This window comes from Polyodon spathula, chromosome 41 (genome assembly GCF_017654505.1).
Source record: "Polyodon spathula isolate WHYD16114869_AA chromosome 41, ASM1765450v1, whole genome shotgun sequence".
Lineage (NCBI taxonomy): Eukaryota > Metazoa > Chordata > Actinopteri > Acipenseriformes > Polyodontidae > Polyodon > Polyodon spathula.
The window spans coordinates 531,367-545,701 of NC_054574.1; the positions used below are offsets into that span (position 1 = coordinate 531,367).

The window sequence follows — 14,335 nt, forward strand, 5'->3', positions numbered from 1 at the left end:
TCTCTGATTTACTGTGAAATTTCCAGCCTTCTCATGCATAACTTCAGGCAGGTTAGTTTCAGGCATGCATATCTATACACAGAACCCTCCGCTGGTTCCTTTGCTGCCTTCCCAACACAGTTCTTTCCATGTAGCCCTCACATTCCTGCTCCAGCCCAGCTGGCTCTCTCTGTTCTCAATGCCCTGTGGGGGAGTGGTTAAAAACAGAACCCCTGAAAGACGCAGCACGGCTCAACACAGAGGCTCACCACCGTGGGCCCTGGACATGTCGGCATGGCTGAGCATGCAGCCGAACCTTAGCAGGTCCACTTCGTTTAACTAAATGTGCATTGAAGCTCTTGGTTGGTTAATGAAGACGTTAAGCCCATGCTATAGCTGGCGCTGAACAGCTCTGCTAGCGTTGAGTTGCCTCTCCTAGTATGTGACAGGTAATTAAAGCTCCCCTATTTTGATTTAGCGTAAGCGCCTCCTGATCTGATCTCACTGTAAATGTTGAGAGGTATGGATCGGGGCAGAGGAGGAATGTAATTGCTTGCTGCTTCCAGTAGAGATTACACTGAGCCAAGCTGCTGAAGAATCTGTCACTGTCCACATCTCTTAACAGAGCTGATAGTCCAGTGCGACTGCGAGACGATGTAAACGTTATAACCCCAATCCACCTGCTGGACAGCAAACACGGCTGCTGCTTGAAGGGGGTCGTAGCCACTGAAACAACTCCACAGACCTTCCCATGGTAGCTGATGCACTATTTCAAGAAGGCTCTCAGTCTGCATGCCTGGCTTCGAGGCAGTCTGTTACGCTTGCTGTTTTCCAGTTCACTTCTCTTCCGCAGTGTCTTTGGGATACAGCATCTCAGTCATTAGGAAAAGCAGATGATTGGTTTAATGGCAGGGGAGAAGGCACTGGTGGGTAATTACTTTAGCTGGAGTAGAGCAGTGGAAGTCAGACAGCAACCAGATTTATTTCTTAGTATTATATAGGTATGTTTCTTTTACAGTGGTAAGATATACAGTCCATAGGGACTGGATTAGCCAAACAGGTCAGTTTCTTGTGATTATCTCATTGGCTGCAACCGTTAAGCCTCTTATAATTTCTGACTCCGTCGAGGGGTTAAAAAGCATCAACATTCGAGCAATTTTGTTTTTGATGTGTTGTACTCTTTTTTTAAAGCTGATAAAAGGCCATGTTAATAAAAATATGGATACTTATCCCAATCCTCCACACTGCATTCCATACCAGAAAGAATGCTTGAAAGCACGAAGGAAAACAAAAGAACATGCAGAAGCAATGTTTGGTATTCTATAAATGAGTTTTACAGTCAGGTTATTTTCTGGCTCATTCCTCAGTATATACCCCCGGGAGAACTCTTTGTTTCAATGACTGTTTATTCAAATAAACCCATAAAACGCACTGCTACTGCATGCACACAGAGAGGGTCTCTGATGGAGCATAGCATTGAAGTCATTTGTATTCTAGGCAGCTTCCACTCGCCTGTGCATTTCAAAGACTCCTCATTTTAATGAACGTGCAAGTTCCCAAAGTCAACGAGAAACTAGATAGGAATAAGTTAATGAGGTTAATATAAACCAGTTCGCTTCCTTCAGCAATATAATCTAGCCTACAATTCTAACAGACCCCAGGATTATAAGGCATTTGCATGCTTTTGCACAACATGGTTTGATAATGTAGGTGCTCTGTCAATAATAAACAGAAATGTAAGTTAAAAGCATAGGTAAGTATTTGTGTTCTAGTATTATCTCCCTTTAAAAAAAGCAAAGTGCAACTCTTTGAAGTAAAATCTGAAATGGTACAAACCTCCTGTTTGTTCACTCTCCTTGTTTCATTTCCTGCTCACTTTAATTTGCCCCACTGAAGTCATGCGCTCAGGTTCTACCTCGCTTTCATTGGGCAGATGCTGCCCTTCAGTCCCTCTGATTTAAGCTGCCTTTTTACTGCAAACAGCCTCTTTAGGATTCCTGAATAATGCAGGCGAAGTCCAGCACTCCAAGGCACTGATAACGCAGTATGACTATATACTATGAGAATGTGTTCCTTTCCAGCTAAAGCTTTTTATAACAGGCGTATATATCACATGTCAATGCCAAAGGGAACGTAAAGTTTGAATTCAGAGTTAACAATGCAGGGAGGGTGTGAATACTCAAGACGCATGTTCCAGTATGTCCTGGATCTCGCCTTAGACCAGCACAGGGACAGGCTGGGATATGGTAGACAGGGCCGCCAGCTCATTGATTTGCATCCTCCCAGGGAAGAAGCTGAAAGGTGACAGACTGTGTGGCTTCAAGGGGTCGTAGTAGCAAATGAAAAAATACCCCACATCTTACCTGTTGTGAAGCTCTGAAGTGATGAAGCAGTTCTGCAGAACAGACCCTGTGGCGTGGTTCATCGCCAGGGACAGTTTTAACACCTTGCAGACTCGTTAAATCGTGCTGCCCTATTGACGGTATCATGGCAGGTGTTCCTAAAGCTTTGCCCAGGCCCTGTACGCCATGGTGGCTAAGCCTCCCAGTGTGCTGAATAACCCGCTATACCATGTTAACTAAACCTGAAGCCTTTGTGTTCATTGCAAAGCGTACCTCTCTGTCCCTGCAATGCATTTCTTTGATAATAACATGCTTTTGTCAGTGCCTGGTAAACCCCGGTTGTTTACCTGTTTCCTAATGACAGCAATTAAAGCTGCTGAGATTGTGATGTCAATTGAATTATAAGAGTCTTTTTGTTTCCCAAACACTACACGCTAGGTTATTATACCACATTTCTACTTTGGATCTCATGAAGCTTAAACGACTGCATCAATTTCGTTGCATCAACTCTTCATTTTATTTATTTATTTATTTATTTATTTATATTAAGCCTGCTTACAGTTTCGCGGGGAAAAGTAATAACTGTAGCCATAGCAACTGACAGGACAGCCTCGTTTCCCCGTCGTTATTCTGAGTAACGGTGGAAGAATGCGAGGAGCTATTGTAGGTTCTCAAGCTGCCAGATGGGAAAGTTTATAACCGGCACAAAGGAAAGGCTAATAAATATGCCGCACTGAATTGCCGCAGCGAGTACAATGTTGAAGCATCTATTGAACTTTACAGAAATAGGACTAAAGACTCACTTGACACTCAATTACCTTCTGCAACAGTAACTAAAGGTGCTGCATTACAGATTTATCTTGACTGAGAATCTGTTTTATTAGAACCTGTAGAGAGCCTGTTACGTTTTTGTAACTGAAAGGATTTGTGATCAATGTAAAAATGCCTTTTGTAATTGAAATGCTCTAAATAACGCTGTCACTGGTGCGTGGGAGCTGCTAAACCCTCCTCACTCCAACATCTCTTTATATCTCGCGAACCCTTTCATTGATTATGAGAAATTCTGTGGCATGTAAAGAGGACCGTGTTATAATCTTCCAGTAAATCTTTTGTAACAGTAGTTCGGGTGGGGGGGCTGTAAAGGTCTTAATTACTTTCATTGACGTTTTCATTTTTCTTCTGTATCCCTGCCGAATCCCCGCTGAGGAGCTGATGTTTAACCTTACAGCTATACTGGTGCTTTTTTTTTTTTTTAACAGGGATGTAAATCTTGCAGATATATTTGTAAATCGCAGACAAGAAACAACTCACAGCTGAGGGTTTTTTTTATTTATTTATTTTTTCATTAGGTTGCAAAAATACTGGAAAGTTAGAAAAGCTGAATTTGCAGTAAATGAGAACAAAAAAAAGAAGAAAAAACGATATCCCTCTTGGTGCAGCTGCTAGCTTTCGCAGTGCTTCGGAAGCCCACAGTGACCTGAACTGAGATTGATGCAGAGCTGAAGTTATTCTCCCAAGCTGAGTGTGCTGGGGGGGCTCAGTGCTGTATAGAACACATCCCTGTGGCTCAGTGCCGTATAGAACACATCCCTGTGGCTCAGTGCCGTATAGAACACATCCCTGTGGCTCAGTGCCGTATAGAACACATCCCTGTGGCTCAGTGCCGTATAGAACACATCCCTGTGGCTCAGTGCCGTATAGAACACATCCCTGTGGCTCAGTGCCGTATAGAACACATCCCTGTGGCTCAGTGCCGTATAGAACACATCCCTGTGGCTCAGTGCCGTATAGAACACATCCCTGTGGCTCAGTGCTGTATACAACACATCCCTGTGGCTCAGTGCTGTATAGAACACATCTCTCAAAACCACAAAGTCACTGGTTCACAGTGTGTGCAGAAGGCAGAAACCTGGCTGTAACCCATGTGAAAGCCACATGGTGTGCGGTGATGTTGTGACATCCAAAGGGCTGGATGTCTGTGTTAAAGACCCCTTAATGCCTTAAAAAAACAGCTGCTGCCTCGACTCAAGGACACTATCACTAGTCTGCAAAAAACACTTTGAAAAACACAGAAGCATTTGTTTCCCTTATGCATTTCCCAGGACATCTATGTATATACACCGATTAGTCATGTTCACACAAGCCAATCGACCTCACAGGAGCTCTGGTGCATGCTCCTGGAAACTATGGCTTGCTTTTCTGCGTGTGTAGCTATTCATCGAGGCATATATATATGTGTGTGTGTGCGTGTGTGTGTTTTACTAATACAGCTGACCATATTAAACAGACGCTGGCCTGTTTAAAGATTAGAACAATACTACTGGAAACAAAAGCAGCTAATTGGATACAGTAGGCCCTCATGTGTTCATGAATGCAGTTTTGACCTTTTTATTCCCCTGTGTTAAGCTCTTTAGCCCATTCACTGGAAACGTAAGCCCTGGTGTAATTAGGCAAAGAGGTGCCGGAGAGAGACTTTAACGGCAGAGTATCAAAATAAGTCGTAAACAAACAAAAGGAGTGGAAAGCTAATCCATAAGCAATCAATTCCGAGATAAATGCAGCGGCATCTTTACATCTTGAGCACTTTGAATAATTGAAAAAAAACAAACTAGAATAAAAAACCAAAAGGGATATTTATTCCTCCACTCAGCAGTTTATCGGCATGGACCCGGGGACTCAGTGTAATCCTGGAGAGCTGTACTCCCCCCGGAGCGAGCTGGCGTGAAACATGGAGATGCATTTCCAGTGTACACCCCTCTTCAATACAAATATATTAGACAAACCACCTGGAAGGTCAAAGGGGTAATAGCTGTTGTAAATTTCATGATCGTTCTCTTCCAAGCGCTGCATCTGAGTAAATCATCATGAAAGAGGAAGCCCAGGCTGAGAACCGCTCGGCAGACAAAGCACAGAGCTTATAGGAAGCTGTGCATTCCTAACTAATGCAGGAATGCTTTATGAATAGATAATTATAGGAAGCTGTGCATCGCTAACTAATGCAGGAATACATTTATGAAAGGATAATTATTGACCTGCCTATAAACAGCGGTCTGCTCCTTCTTATGCAAATGGTAACGTAAATCATTCATACCGACAAAAAAAAGCGAAAAAACCCATAACAAAACGATTAAAAACAAAAGATGAATCTACAACTTCATTCAATATGCAATGGAATGAAAGCAGTCCTAAATGATGTCTGTCATTTACGATGCATTATAAAAAAACACTTGGGAAGAGTTATTGTTTGCTGAATTGAAACCAGGTAAGATGTCCAGACTAGGGGAGTTAATCATCCTTCTTTCTTAATGCCTTGGTACTTGCGTTATTGCTTGTGTTGTGCTGACAGTCAATAACATGTTCTTGCGGGAGTGTGTGAGTGCGCTGGGAATGCACTGTAAAGAATTTGAATTAGGGGTTTAAACAGTGTTAACACAATATTTTTCAGACGTGTGCGTGGTTTTTTTATTGTTTTTATTGAGAAGGGCTTTCTAGCAAGTGAAACAGCAAGGGTAATAACAAATATGTTCTTCAAAAATGAATTCAAGTGCATCCTCTCAAATGAGGTTTCATACAGAGGGTCAGAACGCTCCACAAAGCCACACTGACAAGGGAGCGCGCTGATAGAGTTGCAGTATGAAGATGGAGCAACGAGGAGATCAGGTTAATACAGCTCTACAGAAAAAATGGATTAAAGGCGGCAAAGAAGATACAGCTAACAAACGCAGAAAGACAGTTCAGACCTGTCAATAAGATCTGCAGGGAAACTGTAATATCCACTGGGTACATGTTATCATTTTTCAAGCCCAAATCCAACCAGGTTACAACTTATAGCAGAAGCCCTATCTCATAGCATTACCACATTATTTGCATTTAGAACTACGTACCTAAGTGGGGTCATGGTACAGTATGAGCACTGGAACCGGGTCTACACACTGGTTTTGTTCCTCACTGGCTCGGTGCTGCAGCAGTCAATCTATAAACAAAGCCTAGCTGCTGTTCGCGTGTGGAGCACAGCGTCATTCTCTTAAATATCCTTTCCTCTTGTCCTCTCATAAATAAAGCAAAGCGTTTGAGGAGAACAGAAAAGAAGGGCACTGACCTGAATTTCCACTCCATATCCCATGAAGACAGTTACAGCATAGCTGCAGTCCAGATTGGTGTAGTACAGGGGACTGGAGTATCGCGGCGACACAATGTAACCCTCGGGGCCTGTGAAATTGGAACTGCACGGAACTGTAAAGAAAACAGACAGAGAACTGAACAGCTTCATAGTAGTGATCCCTTTCCACTTTCTGTCGGGCCCCAGATTGACTCCTTTAAAGGGCTTGGATCAGTAGAAATCTCTTGCCCCCCTCAATGGCTGTACTGACTGTACTGAAGTGTGACTCAAGCTGAAAAACCTTACACACCTCATTTGTTTCCTTTAATCACTAGCCAGCTAAGAGGAAAGAGACCACTTGAGAAAATAAAATAGTTACGGCTTGATTATGAAGATGTGGCAGCGCATCTGACATCGCCAGGCCCCCTGTGTTTTCTCTGCCTCTTGCCGTCTCCTCGGACATCAAAATGCACGCTTCCCTCTGATTGCGTCTTTGTTAATTGCAGGGGGAAGCAAACGCATTCCATGCAAATGAAGGGCTGTGAGAGCACCACTTAAGTCGAACCTTCCCCTGATACAGTGTTTAAATTCAAATTTATTATTGATTTCGAATTCTCCGCGGCACTTTAAAGGGCTTGGCAGGTAAACGGTCAATTAGCACATTTACTTGCCGAGCTGTTGTGTAAAGTATTGCCGCTGCAGAGTGGGTGAAGCTACTGTACACTTAAAAGCAGGCGATTGCCTACAGATTCCAGAACTTCTCTATCTATGACATTGCATTTGATTACACTGGGTTCTAACACAACAATGCACACACAAGTGAAGAAGTAGAATCACAGCTATCTACCTGGTGTCTGCACGGTGGTTATGATGGTGGTAGTGATGATAGTGGTGGTGGTTGTCTCCTCGTCAGTGTCTCCCGATGATGATGTCGTTGTTGTGACCTCACTGGCCGTCCCCGTGCCTCGCTCAGTGATTGGCTCTTCCACCTCCGTTCTGGAGGTCCCCGCCAGGGCTGTTGGTGTGTCGTCGGTCACCGTGGATACCTGCTCTGGACTGGGCTCTGCCGGGCTTGTTGTGAGCACAGCGGCTGGCTGAGTAGTAAACGGCCGGTGGCTGTTTTGAAATACGCCGCCCTGGTGGTCAGGGAGGGTCGTCTTTATGACTGCTGTGGTTAAAGAGTCTGCGGTGACAGCCACCCTCTCCTTCTCCATCTGCGGAGTTCCCACTTCCTCTTTAAAGGCAGCATTTTGTTCCACGGAAACTGCCACAGCCTCAGCCATGGTTGGCGCGGTCATCATGAGCGACGTGGATGCCACGGAGGTTGCCGTGGCAATGTCAGAGAACGCCGCGGGGTCATCGCGTCTCACCTGGTTTGTCGCCGGGTTTGAGGTCTCCACCCCAGCGCTGAAGAAATGCTCCTGTCCCAGGAAGTCCCTCTTCAGCAGGGTCTCGTGAATGAACTCCTCGAGCAGCGGGTGGTGGTTGTGGAAGCTGATGGGAGGGGCTGTGGTGACAAGCCGCACTTCCTCTTCCGGGTCGTGTGTCGTTGATGCTGACTTGCGCACGACGCTTGACTTCACCGTACCGGCGGTCTTGCTTCCCACGGTGTTAATGTCTTCATAGTTGAAGCCTAAAAAGAGAGGAAATCAGAGTTAGTCATCTATGTCAGATTAGGGAGCGTGTGAATAAAAAGTGCTGGCACTCAATGTCAACTCTGCGCAAAAGATCAACTGTTACTAAAATCCAAATAGTGTGATGAAGAAACACTGTGGTCCCTAAAGTTTGAACAGCACTTGAAATACAGAATACATCGTACCGGTTACAAGCCCTGGACTTTAACCACTGGACCACTATGCCTGGCTAGTTGCAGTATATGGTCCATAATGATGGGTGCTACAGCATGAAACGGATGTTGAAATTGTGTTAAAGAGGAATACGAGGGATGTGATTTAAAGGTTTTGCAAATGTTGAATTATGAACACTGTCTGGTGTCTTCAAAGCCCCTGTTCTTTGAATTGCTCAGCACCAGTTTTGACTGTCATTTCACGTTTGACCATGTTTGATCTCCAAGCCAGCCTTTCAGAAGCATACATCAGTAGACTGTTGATGTTTGTTTATTTCCCTGCAGATTTTTCAAGCCTATCATACTGTACTTAAAAAAAAAAAAAAAAAAAAAAAAAACTAAAAAAACACAAGAAACAAAATTAATAAAACAAAATAATAAGATTAGTTGGGATACAGAGCAGATGTAACACTTCAGCGCCCTTTTCAACCAATTTTTTTTTTTTTTTCAAACAAAGATTAATAAATCACAGACGGGGCTGCAAGCTGTCAAGCACAGTGTTTCTCCTTTTGGTAATTTACTCTTCACTTGTAATGTTCTTCTTTCCCTTTGATGCCCTTGTAGAAAGTCTGTGGCATGTAATACTCTGTCAGAGTTTGAATTTAGGACAGCTCTTAGCAGACACAAAACCAACCCTTCACATTTTTAAATCTTTATCCAGTTTAGTGGAGATGCAGCGCAATGGAAAGGCAATCAAGTTTCTATGTCAGCACAAGGGCAGCTACAATGGTACAAATCATTGGCAGCAGGGCACAGCAATGGTAATATTTCAATTCTTTAATGTCTACTAGTCTCAGAAAGGTGTCAGCTAGCACACTTTGCCATTGCAACACTATGATAGCTGTATGCCTTGTTGTACTGGTAATGTGAATGCTGACGACTGATTCCCATGTTCCACGAGGGTCATTACTGGCATTCCTCTGCAAGGGTATACAGAAGCTCCCACCCACATCTTGTAAATGTATCTGGCATTGCTTCCATTGCTTTTACTGTCTTTAGTACCATTTCATTAGGTTGGCTCTAAGAGCTTGACTAGGTACCAAAGTGCATTGAATGAAATGTTTAATGTTAATGCCCCTATTTAAATGAAGTAACAAGAGTTCAATATCTTACATCCTCCAGTGAAACCCTGTTTAACCTTGGTTTATTTTAGTTTATTTTTTTCGTGTGTTGGGACCATGAATCTAATAAGTACAACATCCACTTTCAATACAGCTGAAGAGCGAGTGCTCAGCCCTCTAAACCCATCTAAATGTAAAAAAGCAGCAGTAGCTCTGGAAATTAATTTGGTTTATCCAAAGTAAGTGATTAAAGCTGACTGCTGAGCTGTATTTCAGGGCTGCCTTGGGGCACCAAAATGGGAAAGCTACAGCTAAAGAGAATCAGATTCCTGTCGATAATAATGATTACTTTATCAAGGGGATATATTCCTTGGTAAACAGAAATGAGATGCACTCAAACAAGCTAATTGGCATTGCAATCAGCAATGCTGACATTCTGCCCTGACATTGTCATTACAGATTCTTACAAGCTGTTTAAAGGCTCTCCCAAGCCAAAACATTCATTCTCAGAAAACTGATTATCTGTTTCTTCTAACTTGTAGTATGTCATTTCACAGATCCGCAGCTTTTAAATCCAGGGGATTACACTGAGGCACGCAAACATCCAGGAATGCTTTCCTTGCTTTAGTGTCAAATCCCAATGTTAGGAAACGAGCATTTGAGCAGAATCGGTATGGTTTGGATTTCAGGCTTGGGCTTCGTGCACACACCTAGGCATTCACCAGTGAGTTGTGGTTTACAGTAGGTCACAGCTGGCCATCAACAGGTCTTGGGATTATAAAGTTATTGTGGGGTAGAATTACATCAGAATCAAAACACAGCATTACAAGTGCATCCAAACACCTGTAGTCACGTGGCTTACTCTAGCAATGCTACAAATCATGAAACCAATTCAAATGCTGGGGCTAAGCCAGAACTGCATCTCTATGTACTGTCTGAAAGGATGGAGATGGGAGAAGCCCTTCTCTCTGAAGAGCTACGTGCACACCTTGGAGAAGCAATTATGTTCTTTCTTTACACCTGCAGATGATTCTGATTCCCTCCCAGATGTGATGGAATTGTATAATATGCATACTGATGCCGGCGAGGTGAAAGAAGGAGGATAGGGGTTGCTATGAAAATCAATAGAATGCTTTGCACGGGTTCACATCATATTAGATAAGAAGAGCTTCACTAGTGTAAACATTCAGCATTTCCTCTCTAGACTCAGATAAACTCTTCTGAATGAATAGCCTCTCTTTCAGAAATCAAGCCTCATGCAATATTGTAACCTTTCAACTCTGGCATAAATCAGCATGAAAGAGTCAGTTCAGACGTCCTCCCTGTTCTCTTCAAACATGTCACGCAGTATGTTTAATCTGGGAATCCCTCGAACGGCAAGTTGCAGTTGAGTTTATATTTGGTTTTTCTAAGCTGTTGTTATTGTTAATTCCAGCGGTTTTGAACCATCGCCAGACCCAGGTGAAATACACAATGTTACAGCCCGTGCTCTGAAACAGACAGAGAGAGAGAGAGAGCAGGTTTAATTCAAACCCTTTCCCTGTAGCCCAACATGCTCGGATTCCTGCGGAACAACAGGATCACTGCACACCACATTCCCCTGCCGTTTCCAAGCAGGAATAACCTCCCCTCAACCATCCCTGCTGTTAAGTAAAGATTGTTCTCCGCTATAAAACTTTACATCCAAAGTCAAAGCCTTCGTCTAATGTTTTGGCAGCTGCTATAGCATTCTGTGTCCTTTGCTTTTTTCAAGTTCACTTTAAAGGCAGCATCAGCAGTGTGCTAATATGAGTGGATATAGCAAACACATAGAAAACCTCCTGGTTCTCCTAACTGGAAGGGTTTACAAACAAACCAGGAGACGTTAACGACGGTGACAGTACTGTAGAGAATCTGATTCCATTTAAACAAACCCCCCTTTCTTAAAAAAAATAAAATAGAAATCACTTGATCTGAAACCAGAAATAATGAGCTGAAATCAGTTTAGCGATTAGAGTTGGCAATTTTCTTTTTTTTTAATGTTTTATCCGGTCACGATATAACAAGCAAGGTGTGAAATATATCAGATATGATTGAGGGAGGCTGTAATCAAATTCAAATGGCTAGAATTACAGAAAGCATGTGTGGAGAACAGGATATTAATTTGTCGCTCCTCAGACATTACATTCTACCTGCGACATGCTCTGCGCTGAATTGCCACAGTTGACAAGTTATACTGTACCTGTTTGGCTTTCAAATGAAACAGAATCAATAATTCAGAGATATACTACAGCGCTTTCCCCTAAGGTAATTTCTGCCGGGATGTTCGAAGCAGATCTCCAGTGTATTTTTAACCACGAACATACTTTTCCCAATGGCAGTGTTACATGTGAGCATCTAGTGTTGCTGTCACATACCTGTCATGCCATTTCCCTTTGGCGCTCCAATTGCCATTAAACTACATCCACTCGCCACTGCATATAGTCCCGTAACATTAAGCATGCACAGATGCACAGCAGCAGCGACGCACAGGCCTATACGTCTCGTGGTAAATACAATGGACCTTGCAGTAATGCAGCTCAGCATCTCTTCAAAGCAGAGAAAAAAAAAAAAAAACAGCCCAGTAGACAAAGCTATACAGAAAGCCCAACTAAATTCTGGGAATGCTCTTCACCAGAAGGAGATGGTTATCTCCAAGACAATTTCTCTTGTTAGTTACCGAGTACAGATTATATACTCTCTATTGTGCTGTATGTTCAGTCCTATTTCTAAATTATTAGAGTCCTTAGAGTACACAATAGTGCTCCACATCTTTTGAAAATTCGGCATGACAAACGCATTGCTAAAAAGAGGCTGTCAACACACAACACACACCAAAGATCATAAGCAGCTCCGTTCTTAGGGGACACAGATTCGAGCCTTGTGTGTACATCATCAATAATTTAGCACCAGCTAAAGATACACTGCAGCGTTCAAAGGGAGAGCTCTTTTAAAGGATTATATTCCCACCGGGAGCTGGAGAGGTCAGCCAATGCCTCCCCCACACACACACACACACACACACACACACACATTTTTAAGTTGAAAAGAAGCATGTGCACAGCGGTTGAAGAAGGCGCTTGTACAGCACACAATGTTTAGTTGCAGTTATGCTCTGCGTATACTTTTACTTTGTGAGATATTTGCTAGAAAAGTTAATTATCAAAATCATATTCTACAGACACTCAACGCAGAGCAGACAGGAGAATAAACGGCCTTTTCCATCATCTGTGAAGGAGTCGTCACTCACAGGGAGCTGCGTCTGGCCTCCAGCAGCACAGCTGTCTACACGTGGAAACAGTAGTAGAGTGAAGCCATAGGAGATTAGGAGAGAGCAGCTGATACGGTCCAAACAGATTACACTTGGCTTGACGCAGGTATATCATGCCCATGTCACGGTGGCATTGAAGATGTGAGAGGAAGTCAGTCCAGCTCACACAGAGGGTTAGTGGGAGAACCGCAAAGGCAGTCTGGAGATGTTTACTTCCTCCTGGGTGACGGCCTTTAAACTGATGCTTTCAGCAGTTCCTCTGACTTTGAAACTCTGTAACACATATTTTGTGGGATAGCGGGGAACAGCGCCCACAGCAGTGCTTTGATGTTTATCAGATTGTTATATTTCAAAATCTGTTACAGAAAAATGGCTTATTTCATGCAGACTTCTGATATAATATAATCTTGATTGCATGCACTATTAGCCAGTCCCCCTGAATTTCATGATTCCAATTCGACTTTAGCAAGACAATCTCTGCAAAGAGCCAAACTAAGATATAATTAATTTTTTTTTACTTTGCTTGCCTTTCAAGTTCTGAGTTACTGTGTGGCTATCGAAATAGATAGGAAGCCGCCTAATACGATGGAAATGATATTTCCTTGGAGAGCAACCTCATTAGTTATACCTTCAGTGTTTAGTCTGCTTGCTTTGCTTACTGCTACTGAAGCCACTGACAATGCTAAAACGAATTATTGATTTATTCTTCACTATTAATATATAAAAAACATGTTCATTTAAAATCCATGACAGCACACAATGGCAACAGCGTAGTGAAACTTGAAAGCGTGGTAGACAAACACGCACATTTTCTATTTCCTTCTCTCTGAATGCTGTCTGCAGAATGACAAAGCAAAGCCCATGTCACTATTCCAGTGGAGGATTAAAAGCAACAATAACGCTAAATAAGCTGCAGCAGCCTAACCAAACGCGCTCTCCCTCTCTCTCACAATGAAGAATCATGCAGAGCCACGCGGCGCATGTTACTCAGACAATCCCATCACCACTAACAAATTAAAAGTGTCTCCTGCAGTAAAACAAATAGGTCCTCAATCTCAAATTGAATTTCTTTGAGCCCAGCTCAGTCTGTTTACATGGCATTATGTTTGCTGCACGGTTCTTTCCATCTGTAATTACAGTCACTGAAAGAGAGACGGGACTCGGAAACCCGGGTAATCATCTCGCTAACACAATGTTATTACACAGGACGAGGCTGTGCCGAGCACTCCTCCCGTCTCTCTTTTGATTGGACACCCTGCCCCGCTCGCTGAGACTCTATCTACTCTACTCATATCCCTGTTTATGACACATTCTTTAACATGGAAAGAAGATTCTGTACATGTTCAATATATGAAATATCTAATAAATATATATTTGTATAATTACTCTAGTGCCAGCCACGGTCTGTGGGTACATTGAAATTGTGGACTAATACAAGAGAGGCATTTCCAGGACTCTTAGCATTGAAAGCACTTGTTGCATGACAATGAGTTGGAATGCAGGTGTTCAATTCTGTGTATAAGTGTGCAGTTTATCAAAACACACAATAGATCACAGTAAAAGGAAACGCTTGTTTCTTTTGCTTTTATTCAGTTGTGCTCGATTGTGCCGATGTGATTAAATCCTCTGTCTCTTTGCATTTGATTGCCACCCACCGGGGCATTCGACCACACATTATTATGACAGATCTCAATGCCAGAAGTCACTTCTTTATCCATT

The 14,335-nt window shown here is 42.9% G+C and overlaps 1 protein-coding gene across 1 annotated transcript in view; it reads right to left on the reverse strand.

The window, feature by feature from the left end:
• LOC121305061 (seizure protein 6 homolog) overlaps positions 1-14,335 on the reverse strand; it is an 86,062-nt gene that overhangs the window by 18,169 nt on the left and 53,558 nt on the right. Inside the window, exons 2-3 of the mRNA XM_041236588.1 lie at positions 7,268-8,053; positions 6,421-6,554 (exon numbers count right to left, since the gene is read on the reverse strand). Coding sequence (XP_041092522.1) covers positions 6,421-6,554; positions 7,268-8,053 — 920 coding nt within the window. The remainder of the gene's footprint in view (positions 1-6,420; positions 6,555-7,267; positions 8,054-14,335) is intronic.